At 42.7% G+C, this 19,621-nt stretch overlaps 1 protein-coding gene across 1 annotated transcript in view; it reads left to right on the top strand.

Annotated features, from left to right (window-relative positions):
• The window catches only part of LOC109880910 (regulator of G-protein signaling 6), a gene marked incomplete in the record, with an annotated part of 146,119 nt that overhangs the window by 100,116 nt on the left and 26,382 nt on the right, over nucleotides 1-19,621 (top strand). Inside the window, 1 exon segment of the mRNA XM_031800998.1 lies at nucleotides 19,611-19,621. This exon segment is cut by the window's right edge and continues 86 nt beyond it. Coding sequence (XP_031656858.1) covers nucleotides 19,611-19,621 — 11 coding nt within the window.

Below are 19,621 nucleotides of genomic sequence, written 5' to 3' on the forward strand. Positions count from 1 at the left end.
CTATGTAGACAATACAGGTATTTGGGAGGCATCCTAAGTCTATATCAGAATGTTGACATTTACATCAAAAGAACACTGACTCCCTATGTGGTCCACTTCACAATACATCGAACTGTCATTTCACCACGAATTGGAACAGAACAGTCGAGTTGATCCCTGCCTGTAGATGGGACCGTAACCGTTAGCGACAGCAATTCCGACCAATATGTCACAGCGTAATCTCTCACGGAGAGATGTACGTCAACACAACTAGTACCGTAGAATCTGTCAGGAAGGAAAGGGAAAGGTGGGATAACGAGCGGCATTAGTTTCTAGTGTTTGGGTTTTTACTCACTGGTTATTTGGACAAATCAAGATTCCACAGGTGTTATCATTTTTAGAAATTCCGGAAGTGGCGGAACATTCGGTCTTAACTTGTAAAGAGAGAGGGTGGAGCTCCTCCTTACGGTTCTGCTCCTTGTTCTAGAATCTCTCGATCTCTTAACATGTTCTAGAATCTCTCGATCTCTTAACATGTTCTAGAATCTCTCAATCTCTTAACATGTTCTAGAATCTCTCAATCTCTTAACATGTATGGACCCAGAACTTAATCGAGCAGCTAACCAATTACTTAAGACTTTAGTTCTGGGATAACCGAGACGTCCCCGGCGTGACACTATATAAAACACACTGCCAGTCTTTATTGGTTGCCTGTGAAAGCTGTTTCTGGGCAGGTTGGGGCTTGAAGCATCAGAGTTGCGGGTTTGACCACATGCTGAATAAATTAAACTCTAAGTTAACTCTAACTCCCTTCGGATAAAAATGGCTAAATGACCATGTGATTATTACACTTCCGATGCGTCTGGTTCCTGAAGCTGCATTGAACTCTCAGTTGCTAAAAAAAAAACTACTTAAAGGGTAAATTGGCAGTTTAAAACTGTAACAAAGCCGGGCACCCTGCCATTGTTTTTCGGTAAACAACTGAGGGATGGGGAACCTTAACCACTCTCAGATTCATAGAATAATGGATGTAATGACTGATCATCCATCATGTAAAGAGTACTGATATAACCATGTATTAAGGCTATAAATTATGTTGCTTTAGAATTACAATGTTTACAAACAATGGTATAAAACTTATATTTTGGGTTCTGATGGGACACTAATCTGAGCTCATGAGGCATTTATAAGTTATATTCATCAAGAATTGATGGGAATATATAATTAAAATAAACATAGTTTTTTTTTTAAGTATGTGCCAATTGCAGATTTCTCCATTTAATGGCCATGTGATTATTGTCTGATTCTGGACTGGTATGATTCCCCAGGGCAGGTGTACAGAGAGGCTACCTCTGAGTCCCAAATGGCATTCTATTTCCCTATACAGAGTACTAAAGTAGTACACTATATAGGGAATAGGGATTCCATTTGGGACGCAACCTTAAATAGGCTGTCGGTCCTCTGAGGCTTGGAGGGCCCTGCTGGAGACTCCGCTTTCAGGAAGGCCAAAAAAAGATCATCAAGGACAACAACCACCCGAGCCACTGCCTGTTCACCCCGCTATCATCCAGAAGGCGAGGTCAGTACAGGTGCATCAAAGCAGGGGCCGAGAGACTGGAAAACAGATTCTATCTTTTTATTTTTATTTATTTTTATTTCACCTTTATTTAACCAGGTAGGCTAGTTGAGAACACCTTTATTTAACCAGGTAGGCTAGTTGAGAACAAGTTCTCATATGCAACTGCGACCTGGCCAAGATAAAGCATAGCAGTGTGAACAGACAACACAGAGTTACACATGGAGTAAACAATTAACAAGTCAATAACACAGTAGGGAAAAAAAAGGGGGGAGTCTATATACAATGTGTGCAAAAAGACATGAGGAGGTAGGCGAATAATTACAATTTTGCAGATTAACACTGGGGTGATAAATGATCAGATGGTCATGTACAGGTAGAGATATTGGTGTGCAAAAGAGCAGAAAAGTAAATAAATAAAAACAGTATGGGGATGAGGTAGGTGAAAATGGGTGGGCTATTTACCAATAGACTATGTACAGCTGCAGCGATCGGTTAGCTGCTCAGATAGCTGATGTTTGAAGTTGGTGAGGGAGATAAAAGTCTCCAACTTGAGCGATTTTTGCAATTCGTTCCAGTCACAGGCAGCAGAGTACTGGAACGAAAGGCGGCCAAATGAGGTGTTGGCTTTAGGGATGATCAGTGAGATACACCTGCTGGAGCGCGTGCTACGGATGGGTGTTGCCATCGTGACCAGTGAACTGAGATAAGGCGGAGCTTTACCTAGCATGGACTTGTAGATGACCTGGAGCCAGTGGGTCTGGCGACGAATATGTAGCGAGGGCCAGCCGACTAGAGCTGGCCCTCAAGGCTATCAGACTGTTAAACAATCATCACTAACTCAGAGAGGCTGCTGCCTACATTGAGACCCAATCACTGGACACTTTAATAAATGAATCACGTGTCACTTTAAACAATGGCACTTTAATCATGTTTAGATATCTTACATTACTCATATCACATGTATATACTGTATTTTATACCATCTATTGTACCTTGCTTATGGCGCTCTGCCATCTCTCATTCATATATTTATATGTACAGTTGAAATAGGAAGTTTACATACACTGTTGTGGAAATGTCCTCTATTTACCAAATCATGAGAGCAAACCACACACACGTCAGAGTTAGTTATCAAAGTCCATCTTTAATTATATCAGCTCTATCACAACCGTGTGACTCTCAGAGAAATTCAGTGTCTCCCCCTGAATTCTCTGAGAGCCCCCTTACAATGCAACTGAGTTCCTTTAATAGCAAAGAACACACATAGTCAGACAGCATAGACATAATTCATCGTTCAGCTTTGTCTCCTTTCCCAAACCCCAGAACCATAAACCAATCCTCCAAATCAACAGGCATATATCAAATTGTCATTTAGATACAACCCACTCAAAATACAACCTCCTGGACAAACTCACGGAGAGGAGGGTGAGGCTATAGGTTAAGATAGAAACAACATAAGAGGGAGCATAGAATGATTCCAGACACTGCAACCTTCCTTTCCCCACCATGGGAAAGGTAGAGAGTGAAAGATATGTTTACACATGATGACACTTTGACCTCTCCCCTCTCAGCGGCCCATGCAACTTAGTTTTGACATAGAACAGATAACTGCAACCTCACATCAGAATTACACAGAAATACCATTCTGATGAGAAGTAACTTACACACGTTTGATGAATATTAAACATCTTACAAATGTTACCAACAAATTCTAATCCTTCCACGACAACACTTAGGTTGGAGTCATTAAAACTAGTTTTTCAACCACTCCACAAATTTCTTGTTAACAAACTATAGTTTTGGCAAGTCAGTTAGGACATCTACTTTGTGCATGGCACAAGTCATTTTTCCAACAATTGTTTACAGACACTCACTTTCATTCACTTATAATTAACTTATAATTCACTGTATCACAATTCCAGTGGGTCAGAAGTTTACATACACTAAATTGACTGTGCCTTTAAACAGCTTGGAAAATTCCAGAACATGATGTCATGGCTTTAGAAGCTTCTGATAGGCTAATTGACATAATTTGAGTCAATTGGAGGTGTACCTGTGGATGTATTTCAAGGCCTACCTTCAAACTCAGTGCCTCTTTGCTTGACATCATGGGACAATCAAAAGAAATCAGCCAAGACCTCAGAAAAAAATAAACCACCACAAGTCTGATTCATCCTTGGGAGCAATTTCCAAACGCCTGAAAGTACCAAATCAAATCAAATCTGAGTTTATTTGTCACATGCGCTGAATACAACAGGTGTAGGGAGACCTTACAGTGAAATGCTGAATACAACAGGTGTAGTAGACCTTACAGTGAAATGCTGAATACAACAGGTGTAGTAGACCTCACAGTGAAATGCTGAATATAACAGGTGTAGTAGACCTCACAGTGAAATGCTGAATACAACAGGTATAGGTAGACCTTACAGTGAAATGCTGAATACAACAGGTGTAGTAGACCTTGCAGTGAAATGCTGAATACTACAGGTGTAGTAGACCTCACAGTGAAATGCTGAATACAACAGGTGTAGTAGACCTTACAGTGAAATGCTGAATACAACAGGTGTAGTAGACCTCACAGTGAAATGCTGAATACAACAGGTGTAGGTAGACCTTACAGTGAAATGCTGAATACAACAGGTGTAGGTAGACCTTACAGTGAAATGCTGAATACAACAGGTGTAGTAGACCTTACAGTGAAATGCTGAATACAACAGGTGTAGTAGACCTTAGTGAAATGCTGAATACAACAGGTGTAGTAGACCTTACAGTGAAATGCTGATTACAACAGGTGTAGGTAGACCTGACAGTGAAATGCTGATTACAACAGGTGTAGGTAGACCTGACAGTGAAATGCTGAATACAACAGGTGTAGGTAGACCTTACAGTGAAATGCTTATTTACAGGCTCTAACCAATAGCGCAAAAAAGGTGTTAGGTGAACAATAGATAGGTAAAGAAATAAAAACAACAGTAAAAAGACAGGCTATATACAGTAGCGAGGCTATAAAAGTAGCGAGGCTACATACAGTAGCGAGGCTATATACAGTAGCGAGGCTATATACAGTAGCGAGGCTATATACAGTAGCGAGGCTATAAAAGTAGCGAGGCTACATACAGTAGCGAGGCTATATACAGTAGCGAGGCTATATACAGTAGAGAGGCTATATACAGTAGAGAGGCTATATACAGTAGCGAGGCTATAAAAGTAGCGAGGCTACATACAGTAGCGAGGCTATATACAGTAGCGAGGCTATATACAGTAGAGAGGCTATATACAGTAGCGAGGCTATAAAAGTAGCGAGGCTACATACAGTAGCGAGGCTATATACAGTAGCGAGGCTATATACAGTAGCGAGGCTATATACAGTAGCGAGGCTATATACAGTAGCGAGGTTATATATATATATGGTTTGGCACACAATGCAAATAGTCCGGGTAGCCATTTGATTACCTGTTCAGGAGTCTTATGGCTTGGGGGTAAAAACTGTTGAGAAGCCTTTTTGTCCTAGACTTGGCACTCCGGTACCGCTTGCCATGCGGTAGTAGGGAGAACAGTCTATGGCTGGGGTCTTTGACAATTTTTAGGGCCTTCCTCTGACACTGCCTGGTGTAGAGGTCCTGGATGGCAGGAAGCTTGGCCCCAGTAATGTACCAGGCCGTATGCACTACCCTCTGTAGTGCCTTGCGGTCAGAGGCCGAGGAATTGCTGTACCAGGCAGTGATGCTCTCGATGTTGCAGCTGTAGAACCTTTTGAAGATCTGGGAACACATGCCAAATCTTTTTAGTTTCCTGAGGGGGAATAGTCTTTGTCTTGGTGTGTTTGGACCATTCTAGTTTGTTGCTGATGTGGATACCAAGGAACTTGAAGCTCTCAACCTGCTCCACTACAGCCCCGTCGATGAGAATGGGGGCGTGCTCGGTCCTCCTTTTCCTGTAGTCCACAAGAATCTCCTTAGTCTTGGTTACGTTGAGGGATAGGTTGTTCATCTGTACAAAAAATATTACACAAGTATAAATACCATGGGACCACACAGCCCTCATACCGCTCAGGAAGGAGACTCGTTCTGTCTCTTAGAGAGGAACGTACTTTGGTGCGAAAACAATCCCAGAACAACAGCAAAGGACCTTGTGAAGATACTGCAGGAAACAGGTACAAAAGTATCTATATCCACAGTAAAAACGAGTCCTATATCGACATAACCTGAAAGGCCACTCAGCAAGGAAGAAGCCACTGCTCCAAAATTCCCAGAAAAAAAGCCAGACTACGGTTTGCAGCTGCCCATGGGTACAAAGGTCATACATTTTGGAGACATGTCCTCTGGTCTGATGAAACAAAAATAGAACTGTTTGGCCTGTTGTCCGGACCTCTGGTAGTCTCTATGGGGGTGCCACAGGTTTCAATTCTTGGGCCGACTCTCCTCTCTGTATACATCAATAATGTCGCTCTTGCTGCTGGCGATTCTGTGATCCACCTCTACGCAGACGACACCATTCTGTATACCTCTGGCCCTTCTTTGGACACTGTGTTAACTAACCTCCAGATGAGCTTCAATGCCATACAACTCTCCTTCCGTGGCCTTCAACTGCTCTTAAATGCAAGTAAAATTAATTGCACGCTCTTCAACCGATCGCTGCCCGCACCTGCCCGCCTGTCCAGCATCACTACTCTGGACGGTTCTGACTTAGAATATGTGGACAACTACAAATACCTAGGTGTCTGGTTAGGCTGTAAACTCTCCTTCCAGACTCACATGAAACATCTCCAATCCAAAATGAAACCTTGAATCGGCTTCCTATTTTGCAACAAAGCATCCTTCACTCATGCTGCCAAACATATCCTCGTAAAACTGACTATCCTACCGATCCTCGACTTCGGCGATGTCATTTACAAAATAGCCTTCAACACTCTACTCAACAAATTGGATGCAGTTTATCACAGTGCCATCCGTTTTGTCACCAAAGCCCCATATACTACCCACCACTGCGACCTGTACGCTCTCGTTGGCTGGCCCTCGCTTCATACTCGTCGCCAGACCCACTGGCTTCAGGCCATCAACAAGACCCTGCTAGGTAAAGTCCCCCCTTATCTCAGCTCACTGGTCACCATAGCAGCACCCACTCGTAGCACGTGCTCCAGCAGTTACATCTCATTGGTCACCCCCAAAACCAATTCCTCCTTTGGCCGCCTCTTTTTCCAGTTCTCTGCTGCCAATGACTGTAACGAACTGCAAAATCACTAAAGCTGGAGACTCTTACCTCTTACCTCCCTCACTAGCTTTAAGCACCAGCTGTCAGAGCAGCTCACAGATCACTGCACCTGTATATAGCTCATCTGTAAATATCCCATCCAATCTACCTCATCCCCATACTGTATTTATTTACTTATCTTGCTCCTTTGCACACCAGTATCTCTACTTGTAGATTAATCTTCTGCACATCCTACCATTCCAGTGTTTAATTGCTATATTGTAATTACTTCACCACCATGGCCTATTTATTGCCTTACCTCTCTTATCCTACCTCATTTGCACATGCTGTATATAGACCTTTTCTACTGTATTATTGACTTTATGTTTGTTTACTCCATCTGTAACTCTGTGTTGTTGTATGTGTCAAACTGCTTTGCTTTATCTTGGCCAGGTCGCAATTGCAAATGAGAACTTCTTCTCAACTAGGCTACCTGGTTAAATAAATAAATCAAATCAAATCAAATTTATTTATTTAGCCCTTCGTACATCAGCTGATATCTCAAAGTGCTGTACAGAAACCCAGCCTAAAACCCCAAACAGCAAGCAATGCAGGTGTAGAAGCACGGTGGCTAGGAAAAACTCCCTAGAAAGGCCAAAACCTAGGAAGAAACCTAGAGAGGAACCAGGCTATGTGGGGTGGCCAGTCCTCTTCTGGCTGTGCAGGGGTGGAGATTATAACAGAACATGGCCAAGATGTTCAAATGTTCATAAATGACCAGCATGGTCGAATAATAATACGGCAGAACAGTTGAAACTGGAGCAGCAGCACAGTCAGGTGGAAGTTGAAACTGGAGCAGCAGCATGGCCAGGTGGACTGGGGACAGCAAGGAGTCATCATGTCAGGTAGTCCTGGGGCATGGTCCTAGGGCTCAGGTCCTCCGAGAGAGAGAAAGAAAGAGAGAAGGAGAGAATTAGAGAACGCACACTTAGATTCACACAGGACACCGAATAGGACAGGAGAAGTACTCCAGATATAACAAACTGACCCCAGCCCCCCGACACATAAACTACTGCAGCATAAATACTGGAGGCTGAGACAGGAAGGGTCAGGAGACACTGTGGCCCCATCCGAGGACACCCCCGGACAGGGCCAAACAGGAAGGATATAACCCCACCCACTTTGCCAAAGCACAGCCCCCACACCACTAGAGGGATATCTTCAACCACCAACTTACCATCCTGAGACAAGGCTGAGTATAGCCCACAAAGATCTCCGCCACGGCACAAACCAAGGGGGGGGGGGGCGCCAACCCAGACAGGATGACCACAACAGTGAATCAACCCACTCAGGATCCCAGTGGAAAGAGGGGAACCGGCCAGGCAGAGACAGCAAGGGCGGTTCGTTGCTCCAGAGCCTTTCCGTTCACCTTCCCACTCCTGGGCCAGACTACACTCAATCATATGACCCACTGAAGAGATGAGTCTTCAGTAAAGACTTAAAGGTTGAGACCGAGTTTGCGTCTCTGACATGGGTAGGCAGACCGTTCCATAAAAATGGAGCTCTATTGGAGAAAGCCCTGCCTCCAGCTGTTTGCTTAGAAATTCTAGGGACAATTAGGAGGCCTGCGTCTTGTGACCGTAGCTTCCTTCTAGGTATGTACGGCAGGACCAAATCAGAGAGATAGGTAGGAGCAAGCCCATGTAATGCTTTGTAGGTTAGCAGTAAAACCTTGAAATCAGCCCTTGCTTTGACAGGAAGCCAGTGTAGAGAGGCTAGCACTGGAGTAATATGATCAAATGTTTTGGTTCTAGTCAGGATTCTAGCAGCCGTATTTAGCACTAACTGAAGTTTATTTAGTGCTTTATCCGGGTAGCCGGAAAATAGAGCATTGCAGTAGTCTAACCTAGAAGTGACAAAAGCATGGATTAATTTTTCTGCATCATTTTTGGACAGAAAGTTTCAGATTTTTGCTAAGTTACGTAGATGGAAAAAAGCTGTCCTCGAAATGGTCTTGATATGTTCTTCAAAAGAGAGATCAGGGTCTAGAGTAACGCCGAGGTCCTTCACAGTTTTATTTGAGACGACTGTACAACCATTAAGATTAATTGTCAGATTCAACAGAAGATCTCTTTGTTTCTTGGGACTTAGAACAAGCATCTCTGTTTTGTCCGAGTTTAATAGTAGAAAGTTTGCAGCCATCCACTTCCTTATGTCTGAAACACATGCTTCTAGCGAGGGCAATTTTGGGGCTTCACCATGTTTCATTGAAATGTACAGCTGTGTGTTATCCGCATAGCAGTGAACGTTTACATTATGTTTTCGAATAACATCCCCAAGAGGTAAAATATATAGTGAAAACAATAGTGGTCCTAAAACGGAACCTTGAGGAACACCGAAATTTACAGTTGATTTGTCAGAGGACAAACCATTCACAGAGACAAACTGATATCTTTCCGACAGATAAGATCTAAACCAGGCCAGAACATGTTCGTGTAGACCAATTTGGGTTTCCAATCTCTCCAAAAGAATGTGGTGATCGATGGTATCAAAAGCAGCACTAAGGTCTAGGAGCACGAGTACAGATGCAGAGCCTCGGTCCGATGCCATTAAAATGTCATTTACCACCTTCACAAGTGCCGTCTCAGTGCTATGATGGGGTCTAAAACCAGACTGAAGCATTTCGTATAAAATAAATAAATAAATAAAATGACCATTGTTATGTTTGTAGGAAAAAGGGGGTGGCTTGCAAGCCAAAGATCACCATCCCAACCGTGAAGCATGTGGGTGGAAGCATCATGTTGTGGGGGTGCTTTGCTGCAGGAGTTAAACAATTTAAAGGCAATGCTATCAAATACTAATTTAGTGTATGTAAACTTCTGACCCACTGGGAATGTGATGAAAGAAATAAAAGCTGAAATAAATCATTCTCTCTACTATTATTCTGACATTTCACATTCTTAAAATAAAGTGCTGATCCTAACTGACCTAAAACAGGGATTTTTTACTTGGATTAAATGTCAGGAATTGTGAAACACTGAGTTTAAATGTACTTGGCTAAGGTGTATGTAAACTTCCGACTTCAACTGCACATATTCTCATTCACCCCTTGAGATTTGTGTGTATTAGGTAGTTGTTGTGAAATTGTTAGAATACTTGTTAGATATTACTGCACTGCTGGAACTAGAAGCGCAAGCATTTCGCTACACTCACATTGCTAACCATGTGTACTTGACAAAAGCTGTGGGAGTCATGGAACTATCTGGATCTCTGTCTGTCTGTCTGGATCTGTCTGGATCTGTCTGGATCTGTCTGGATCTGTCTGTCTGTCTGTCTGTCTGTCTGTCTGTCTGTCTGTCTGTCTGTCTGTCTGTCTGTCTGTCTGTCTCTGTCTGTCTGTCTGTCTGTCTGTCTGTCTGTCTGTCTGTCTGTCTGTCTGTCTGTCTGTCTGTCTGTCTGAGGAGTAAAGGTGGTCTTTGAAGTAAAGTTAATCTTCTCTCAGAGGCAGAAGCGTGTAGGGACACACAGACAGACTCACACACACTCTTACTATCTCCCAGCTGCTAATCCCATAAAGCCATGATTGGTGGAGTGCTGCAGACTGCTTCTGGAAGGTTCTCTCATCTCCACAGAGGAACTCTGAAGCTCTGTCAGTGTAGCCATCGGGTTCTTGGTCGCCTCCCTGACCAAGGCCTTTCTCCCCCGATTGTTCAGTTTGGCCGGGCGGACAGCTCTAGGAAGAGCCTTGGTGGTTCCAAATGTCTTCCATTTAGGAATGATGGAGGCCACTGTGTTCTTGGGGACCTTCAATGCTGCATACATTTTTTGGTACCCTTCCCCAGACCTGTGCCCAGATCCTGTCTCGGAGCTCTGCGGACAATTCTTTGACCTCAGGGTTTCGTTTTTGCTCTGACATTAACTGTCAACTGTGGGACCTTATATAGACAGGTGTGCCTTCCAAAGCATGTCCAATCAATTAAATGTACCGCAGTTGTAGAAATATCTCAAGGATGATCAATGGAAACAGGATGCACCTGAGCTCAACTTCGAGTCTTATAACACATAAGGTATTTATGTTTTGTTTTTGTGTGAAAAAAACAACAAAGTTTTCACTTGGTCATTATGGGGTATTGTGGGTAGATTGATGAGTATTTTAGTTATTTTTTTTAATCAATTTTAGAATAAGGACGTTACGTAACAAAATGTGGAAAAGGGGGAGGGGTCTGAATACAAAATGTGGGAAAGGGGGAGGGGGTCTGAATACAAAATGTGGGGAAGGGGGAGGGGTCTGAATACAAAATGTGGGAAAGGGGGAGGGGTCTGAATACAAAATGTGGGAAAGGGGGAGGGGTCTGAATACAAAATATGGAAAGGGGGAGGGGTCTGAATTCTTAATGCACTGTAATACTTGGTCTTGTCAGTTACAGTTCAGAATAGTTTTTTTTTTACACCAAGGTCAGTTTAGTAAAATCTTGCCTTGTTTCTGGCCTGTCTTTGGTTTAGTATATCAATGGGTTGTTGCACTACACCTGACCATGTAGCAGGAGAAATAAAAAATAATGTAATTTAACAGGAAAACAGGAAAACTCTACTGCACTTAAAACAGAGTTTTACACTTATCAGGACTGTACTTTTCCCCCATACAGGGAACATTGATTTAGTTCCAGTATTCTGCCCTAACAAGCAAAAAAAGAAGCGAACTGCTCATAGCGTGGACCTGAAAAAAATTGCTTTTATTTACCTTGGTTTCACAGTAACTTAATACAGTTACAACTAAACATGACCCCCATTTTCTCCAAAACACAATTACAACAGAGGCAGGATACTTGTCCACATTATTAAGCATGTATTTAATGTTGCAAAAAAATGACATTAACTCATTTTCGACCAAATGAGCAGTTACTGCCCTTTTTGCTTGGTTGTGCCGTATACCGGAGTGAACCATTAGCTGACTGTTTGCACTAGATATTCACTGTCTGCGTGGCTGTGTTTGACTTGGCACATTCATTGTGGGTATAAATAAGGAAAGGTTCACTGGTGTCCAACAGAAATCCCATCATTCATCAGCCTGAGGTGTTCTGCACCTGACCTTGAGACATTTATTCAGCCATCAATTGGCAGTGCTTGTTAGTGTAATGCTCCGGGTGTCGTGGGTGTGGAGTCAGACGCAGGAGACAGAGAGTGCAATGCTGTGCTCTTTAATGCACCAACGCACCACAGGGTGCTCACAATAATAACGGCCCCAAACACGGGGAATGAAAAATGTACAACTGAAAATACACGACCAGGAATAAACACGTTCCTCTACAACAGAGCCGAAGGTTACAATAATTAATCCCGCACAACAACCAGGCGGGCCGGCTGTCTAATAAAGACAAACTAATCCAAAAACATAAACAGGTGCTACCACTAAACATACAAGGAGGGGGAGGAAAGACAATCAGTGGCAGCTAATAGGCCGGTGACGACGACCGCCGAGCGCCACCCGCCCGGGAAGGGAAGCCACCCTCGGTCGGACTCGTGACAATTAGAGAGAGAGAGTGATAGGGAGGCAGAGAAAGAGGTGTCACGAACCAGCTCCTAGCCCGTAACAAAGAGGGAGACAACCTTAGAGATAACGGAATAACAACAAAATATATTTATTAAACAAAGTAAACTACATCCTAGTAAGAATGCTGTGTGTGTAGTCCGTAGAGTAAGTGAGGGGATGCGTACGTAGATGGTGATAATGAGGGGTGTTGAGAGGTGCCAAAGCAAACAAACAAACCACAAATTTCCACAACTAAAATCTGACAGTATGTCTGAGTGGAGAGAGTCTCCTCGAATGAATGGGGGACAGGTGGATGAGTCCCAATTCACTGACGAAGCCTCCCGGCTCCGCCCACCGACATCCTATTCAGGAAAACAAGAGCAAAGAGAGAGAATTTGGACAGACAGAGTGGGAGGGTCGTCACAGAGGAGAGAGGCAGAGAAAGAGGAGAGAGAGAGATATAGAATGAGAGCGAGAAGGAGCAAGAGAGAGAAAGAGGAGGGAGAGATATAGAATTTGGACAGACAGAGTGGGAGGGTCGTCACAGAGGAGAGAGGCAGAGAAAGAGGAGAGAGAGATATAGAATGAGAGCGAGAAGGAGCAAGAGAGAGAAAGAGGAGGGAGAGATATAGAATGAGAGAGAGAAGGAGTGAGAGAGAGAGAAAGAGGGAGGGAGGGAGGGAGGGAGGGAGGGAGGGAGGGAGGGAGGGAGGGCAGAGTGAGAGAAAGAGAGAGGGGAGAGAGAAAACAATTGAGAGAGAGAGGGAGAGAGAGAGAGAGAGAGAAAGAAAGAAAGAAAGAAAGAAAGAGAAAGAAAGAAAGAAAGAAAGAAAGAAAGAAAGAAAGAAAGAAAGAAAGAAAGAAAGAAAGAAAGAAAGAAAGCGAGAGATGCTCACATAACTTTCATTAGTTGGCTAAGGTTAGCATGCTAGCTAGTTACAGTGCCTTCAGAAAACATTCTCACCCCTTTACTTTTTCCACATGTTATCATGTTACTAGGGCTGCGTTGACCATATTACTGCCACACCAGCAGTCCTGAGACATGACTGCAGTAACATTCCACATGACTGTTGAGTCACTATAATATTTTGTGTTGGTAGTACCTGTCTCTAATGGTCTGGTATTCAGGGCTCTATTGTCCTTCCATCAGGTCCTTACGGCCTGGTACTCAGGGCTCTACTGTCCCTTCATCAGGTCTTAATGGCCTGGTACTCAGGGCTCTACTGTCCCTTCATCAGGTCCTTACAGCCTGGTACTCAGGGCTCTATTGTCCCTCCATCAGGTCCTTACGGCCTGGTACTCAGGGCTCTACTGTCCCTTCATCAGGTCTTAATGGCCTGGTACTCAGGGCTCTACTGTCCCTTCATCAGGTCCTTACAGCCTGGTACTCAGGGCTCTATTGTCCCTTCTTCAGGTCTTAATGGCCTGGTTCTCAGGGCTCTACTGTCCCTTCATCAGGTCCTTAAAGCCTGGTACTCAGGGCTCTATTGTCCCTTCATCAGGTCTTAATGGCCTGGTACTCAGGGCTCTACTGTCTCTTCATCAGGTCTTAATGGCCTGGTACTCAGGGCTCTATTGTCCCTCCATCAGGTCCTTACGGCCTGGTACTCAGGGCTCTACTGTCCCTCCATCAGGTTTTAGTGGCCTGGTACTCAGGGCTCTATTGTCCATCAGGTCCTAATGGCCTGGTTCTCAGGGCTCTACTGTCCCTTCATCAGGTCCTTAAAGCCTGGTACTCAGGGCTCTATTGTCCCTTCATCAGGTCTTAATGGCCTGGTACTCAGGGCTCTACTGTCTCTTCATCAGGTCTTAATGGCCTGGTACTCAGGGCTCTATTGTCCCTCCATCAGGTCCTTACGGCCTGGTACTCAGGGCTCTACTGTCCCTCCATCAGGTTTTAGTGGCCTGGTACTCAGGGCTCTATTGTCCATCAGGTCCTAATGGTCTCGTACTCAGGGCTCTATTGTCCCTCCATCAGGTCCTAATGGCCTGGTACTCAGGACTCTATTGTGCCTCCATCAGGTCCTAATGGCCTGGTACTCAGGACTCTATTGTGCCTCCATCAGGTGCTAATGGCCTGGTACTCAGGGCTCTATTATCCCTCCATCAGGTCCTAATGGCCTGGTACTCAGGGCTCTACTGTCCCTTCATCAGGTCTTAATGGCCTGGTACTCATGGCTCTATTGTCCCTCCATCAGGTCCTAATGGCCTGGTACTCAGGACTCTATTGTGCCTCCATCAGGTCCTAATGGCCTGGTACTCAGTGCTCTATTGTCCCTCCATCAGGTCCTAATGGCCTGGTACTCAGGGCTCTATTGTCCCTCCATCAGATCCTTATGGTCTGGTACTCAGGGCTCTATTTTCCGTCCATCAGGTTTTAGTGGCCTGGTACTCAGGGCTCTATTGTCCCTCCATCAGGTCCTAATGGCCTGATTACTCAGGGCTCTATTGTCCCTCTGACCACTCTGACATCAATGCAAATGCATTCTAAATCACATCAAACACTGATGATCAAGTTCAACAGCAGGTTGAAACTGGGTGTAAAACAAGGTCTTTGTGGATGTTGTTTCAAAGCCAAACACAACGAAATAGACAGCACTTTCTAAAGTGATGATTAATTCAAAACAGCCATATACATAGGCCTATATATGACCCCCCCCCCCCCGAATTAAAATAATGATTGTGCCCTTATACAATTATACAATACACAGCCCTCTGCATATTACACAAGGCCGATTTTTATTTTTATTTTCTAATGATTTAAGATGTCTTTGGTACATAAAACAAAAGCTACTAAAGTAAGTAAATAGATGTATCAGTCTGAAATATATAAAGGTCATCTCAAAAGAAGTGAGGCTCTCCAGTCTCCATGCTCATCAGTTCCTCATTCAACATATTTTATTCTACTTCACTCATCCTGCTTTAAATGTCTTCCATCCTAGCTGTTTTACATTCCCCTGAGACCAACTTGAAATATTTCCACGGTCACATATTGTCAGATTGTCAATAAACAGCTGCGCTAGTGTGTCTCCTTTCTGTATCACCGAATTTTACGCGAGGGAAAAAAATCGAATAGGCTGGACGCTACCCGTTAATCAGATCGTTCAGCGCAGACGTGATACACACCGGAGCGTCACTCCATACATCTAGTGAAGGCAGATCAAAGTTGAATCAATGTCTTTGAAGATCACATAATGATTCATTAGTATTCTATATAACACAACTTCATTTAATATCATAGTATAACGTTACTGTCACCCCCCCCCCCCCCCCCCCCAAAAAAACAGCACCTAATTTCTTATGAGATTTAGGATGGTTAGATGAAAACTCCATCAACAATAAATATCATGCGGCCAAAACTCAACAGCGCGCGAATGTAGGCTACTAGGCAGAATGTGCTTTGATTGGAACACAATACAAGGAAGGCCACTTATATCTTTTTTTGGTGTCGATGAAGGTATTTGATTGGGGAATGGAGATCCATTTTTATGATGGGAAATTATAATCAAATCGAATTTTATTGGCTTACATACACCTGTCTTACACACACACACACACACACACACGAGCGCACACAAACACGTATACACACAAACACTTATACACACAACCACTTATACACACAAACACTTATACACACAAACACTTACACACAATACACACACTCACTTTGCTTGTACTCATGTTAAAGCCAACGCTTGACATTTTAATTAAATATTTGCATCTAGTCGTCATGTATTCATTATCTTTAACTGGTTAAATGTTTATAGTTTGCATGTTTCAGTAATGATTAACATGGTCATAAACCTCTGCTTGATTTAGCTTTTGGTATATTTGGCATTTTTATACATATTCTGTATTTCCCCTGAAGAAAGCAATAATTAATCAGCACACTACCGGAAATAAATGGACACCGGTTATAAAATGTGTGTGTGGGGGGAAACCACCCTATCGAAAGTGGCTGTGCCGTTCTGATAACCATCTGCTAGGTGGTTGCTACTTAAAGTCCCCAGGACATTCACAGTATTAGTCATGACTGCCTTCTCTTCTTGTGCGCCAGAAGCATGGAATAATCTACAATCCATGCTTCATCTAGATATGTTACTGCCACTGAATGAATGTAAAATATTCATGTGTTACAGAGGAGCCTTTTTAAAATCAGGCCTGGTGTCCCCAATATTTCATAGTATTCTATTGTTTCCCGTCCTTGTCTTATATTATCTCCAATGTATCGTCCATGTTAAAAAACCTGTCTGATTAGGATGAATAATATCTGACAATACTTTTTCAATTTTAATGCGCCAAGCATTTTGCCGGGATTTTGCATCACAACACTGAAGTGTAAGAGGTCTACATTTTTTTAAATGGACTGGATCTTTATATATACACCATTTGGGTCCTGTTTCAGTAATAATGATATCAGACCTTCTTGTTGCGTGTCTGATAATCTACCATTTATATAGGAGTGGTTAAAACCTGTTACGGCTAGACGTTCCGCTAGCGGAACCCCTCGACAACATCGGGTGAAATGGCAGAGCGCCAAATTCCAATTAAATTAACATTAAACTTTCATGAAATCACACATGCAATACACCAAATTAAAGCTATACTTGTTGTTAATCCAGCCAACGTGTCAGATTTCAAAAAGGCTTTACGGCGAAAGCAAACCATTCCATTATCTGAGGACAGCACCCCATCAAACGAACACAGACAATCATATTTCAACCCGCCAGGCGTGACACAAAACTCAGAAATAAAGATATAATTCATGCCTTACCTTTGACAAGCTTCTTCTGTTGGCACTCCAACATGTCTCATAAACATCACAAATGGTCCTTTTGTTCGATTAATTTCATTGTTATATATCCAAAATGTCCATTTATTTGGCGCGTTTGATCCAGAAAAACACAGGTTCCAACTAGCGCAACATGACTACAAAATATCTCATAAATTACCTGTAATCTTTGTCCAAACATTTCAAACAACTTTCCTAATACAACTTTAGGTATTTTTTAATGTAAATAATCAATAACATTTCAGACGGGATAAACTGTGTTCAATACCGGAGGACAACAAAGTGGAGTGTGCTTTCAGGTAACTCGCCTCTAACAAACAGTACACTTCACTCAACCCTCGTTCTGAACAGGGCTACTTCTTCATTACACAAAGGAAAAACTTCAACCAATTTCTAAAGACTGTTGACATCCAGTGGAAGCGATAGGAACTGCAAGCAAGTGCTTTAGAAATCCAGATCCCCATAGAAAACTCATTGGGTATGAGAGTGGCCTAAAAAAAACAAATTCCTGGATGGTTTGTCTCGGGGTTTCGCCTGCCAAATAAGCTCTGTTAGGATGGACGCATCATTCAAACAGTTTTAGAAACTTCAGAGTGTTTTCCATCCAAATCTACCAATAATATGCATATCCTAGCTTCTGGGCCTGAGTAGCAGGCAGTTTACTTTGGGCATGTTTTTCACCCGGATGTGAAAATATTGCCTCCTAGCCCGAAGAGGATTTATTAAAACATGCTAATAATGGTCCTCTGAGTATATCAAAAAAAGTTTGGTATACTTCCACTGGTATGCCATCCAGCCCTGGAGTTTGGTATACTTCCACTGGTATACCATCCAGCCCTGGAGTTTGGTATACTTCCACTGGTATGCCATCCAGCCCTGGAGTTTTCCCAGCCTTAAATGCTTTAATTGCCTCAGGAAGTTCCTCCTCTGTAATTTGGCCTTCACATGAGTCTTTCTGTACGTCTGTTAATTTTACATTATTATTAGGAACAAAATCCATACAATTAGTTTCATTTAGTGGACATGGAGGAGACTGAAACTAAAACATATTTTTAAAGTACTTTACTTCCTCTTTCAAAATATATTTTCGTGAATCATTTGTAACAATTTTTAATACATTTGTTTTGGTAGCATTTCTATATTGAAGATTGAAAAATAATTTGGTGCATGTTTCCCCATATTCCATCCAGTTCTTTATTTTTATAGTATGTTATACTGGATCTTTCCTGAATCAGTTCCTCCATGTCTTTGTGTTTTTCCTCTAACTTATTCTGTGCCTCTATGGTACCGTTTATATTGCTATCTAACTGTACTGTTAGTGCTTCAATTTCCTTTGTTAATTATGGACTCTTTTGATCGAAATTGCTTTTGTTTTATAGATGAGTACTGAATTGCATGGCCTCTAAAGGCACATTTAAAAGTGTCCCATACAATAAGGGGATCTGCTGTACCTATGTTATGTCTGAAAAAGTCAGTTATAAATTATTCTGTCCTAGTTCTAAACAATTTATAATCCAGTAGGCTTTGATTAAATTTCCAATATCCTCGCCCATGTGGAAATGCTGTAAGAGTAATATACAGTGGGGAAAACAAGTATTTGATATACTGCCAATTTTGCAGGTTTTCCTACTTACAAAGCACGTAGAGGTCTGTAATTTTTTATCATAGGTACACTTCAACTGTGAGAGACGGAATCTAAAACAAAAATCCAGAAAATCACAGTGTAGGATTTTAATAAGTAATAAGTAATTAATTAGCATTTTTATTGATAATCAAATATAATCAGATGCCTGCTCTGATGTGGGAAACATGTTTTATCACTGGATACAGGGCGATTAATACGCCTAAGGTGTGTGTGTGTGTGTGTGTGTGTGCGTGCGTGTGTGTGTGCGTGTGTGTGTGTGTGTGTGTGTGTGTGCGTGTGTGTGTGCGTGTGACTGTAATTAGAATGTCAACGATCTGTGTTTCTCCTCTTGCTCAAACCCCGCTGTCGACACATCACACTCTCTATAAAGTTGATAGACCTGAGCGTTGTATTTAATGCTCTGGAACTAAACGGGTACCACGTAATAGGTTAGGTATAGTTAGCCACGTAATAGGCCTTCAGATGTGATGTCATCGGTTGTTGTGACCAATCGTGTAATTTATTATTAATAGTTCATTTCCAGAATATCCTGTATAAATAAAGGTTCAATGAAAATAATGTGTAAAGTGGTGTGTGGGTAAAGAGGAGGAGGAGGGGGGGGACTCTAGGTTCTTTTGAAGATAGGTCCCCCCCCCCCGCAATGAGGGAGAGTCCCTAGGCCGCGGGGCCGACAGGTGACCTTTAACCTTGCGTCTGTGTCTTCTTATGTCCATGACGTCAACTCTAACGGGTCTCTAACCTACATCTGTATACTTACTTGAACTCTGACCTCTGATACAGTGTTAACCGTATACACCTTCACTCTCACCTGCTCTTCATCCTTCTCATCTTAACCGTAACCTTCCTCTTTTCAAAAACATACCTTACCTCAATCTCTCCTCTCTCCCTGCAGATTGAAGAGAT

This window comes from Oncorhynchus kisutch, linkage group LG21, assembly GCF_002021735.2.
Source record: "Oncorhynchus kisutch isolate 150728-3 linkage group LG21, Okis_V2, whole genome shotgun sequence".
Classification (NCBI taxonomy): Eukaryota; Metazoa; Chordata; class Actinopteri; order Salmoniformes; family Salmonidae; genus Oncorhynchus; species Oncorhynchus kisutch.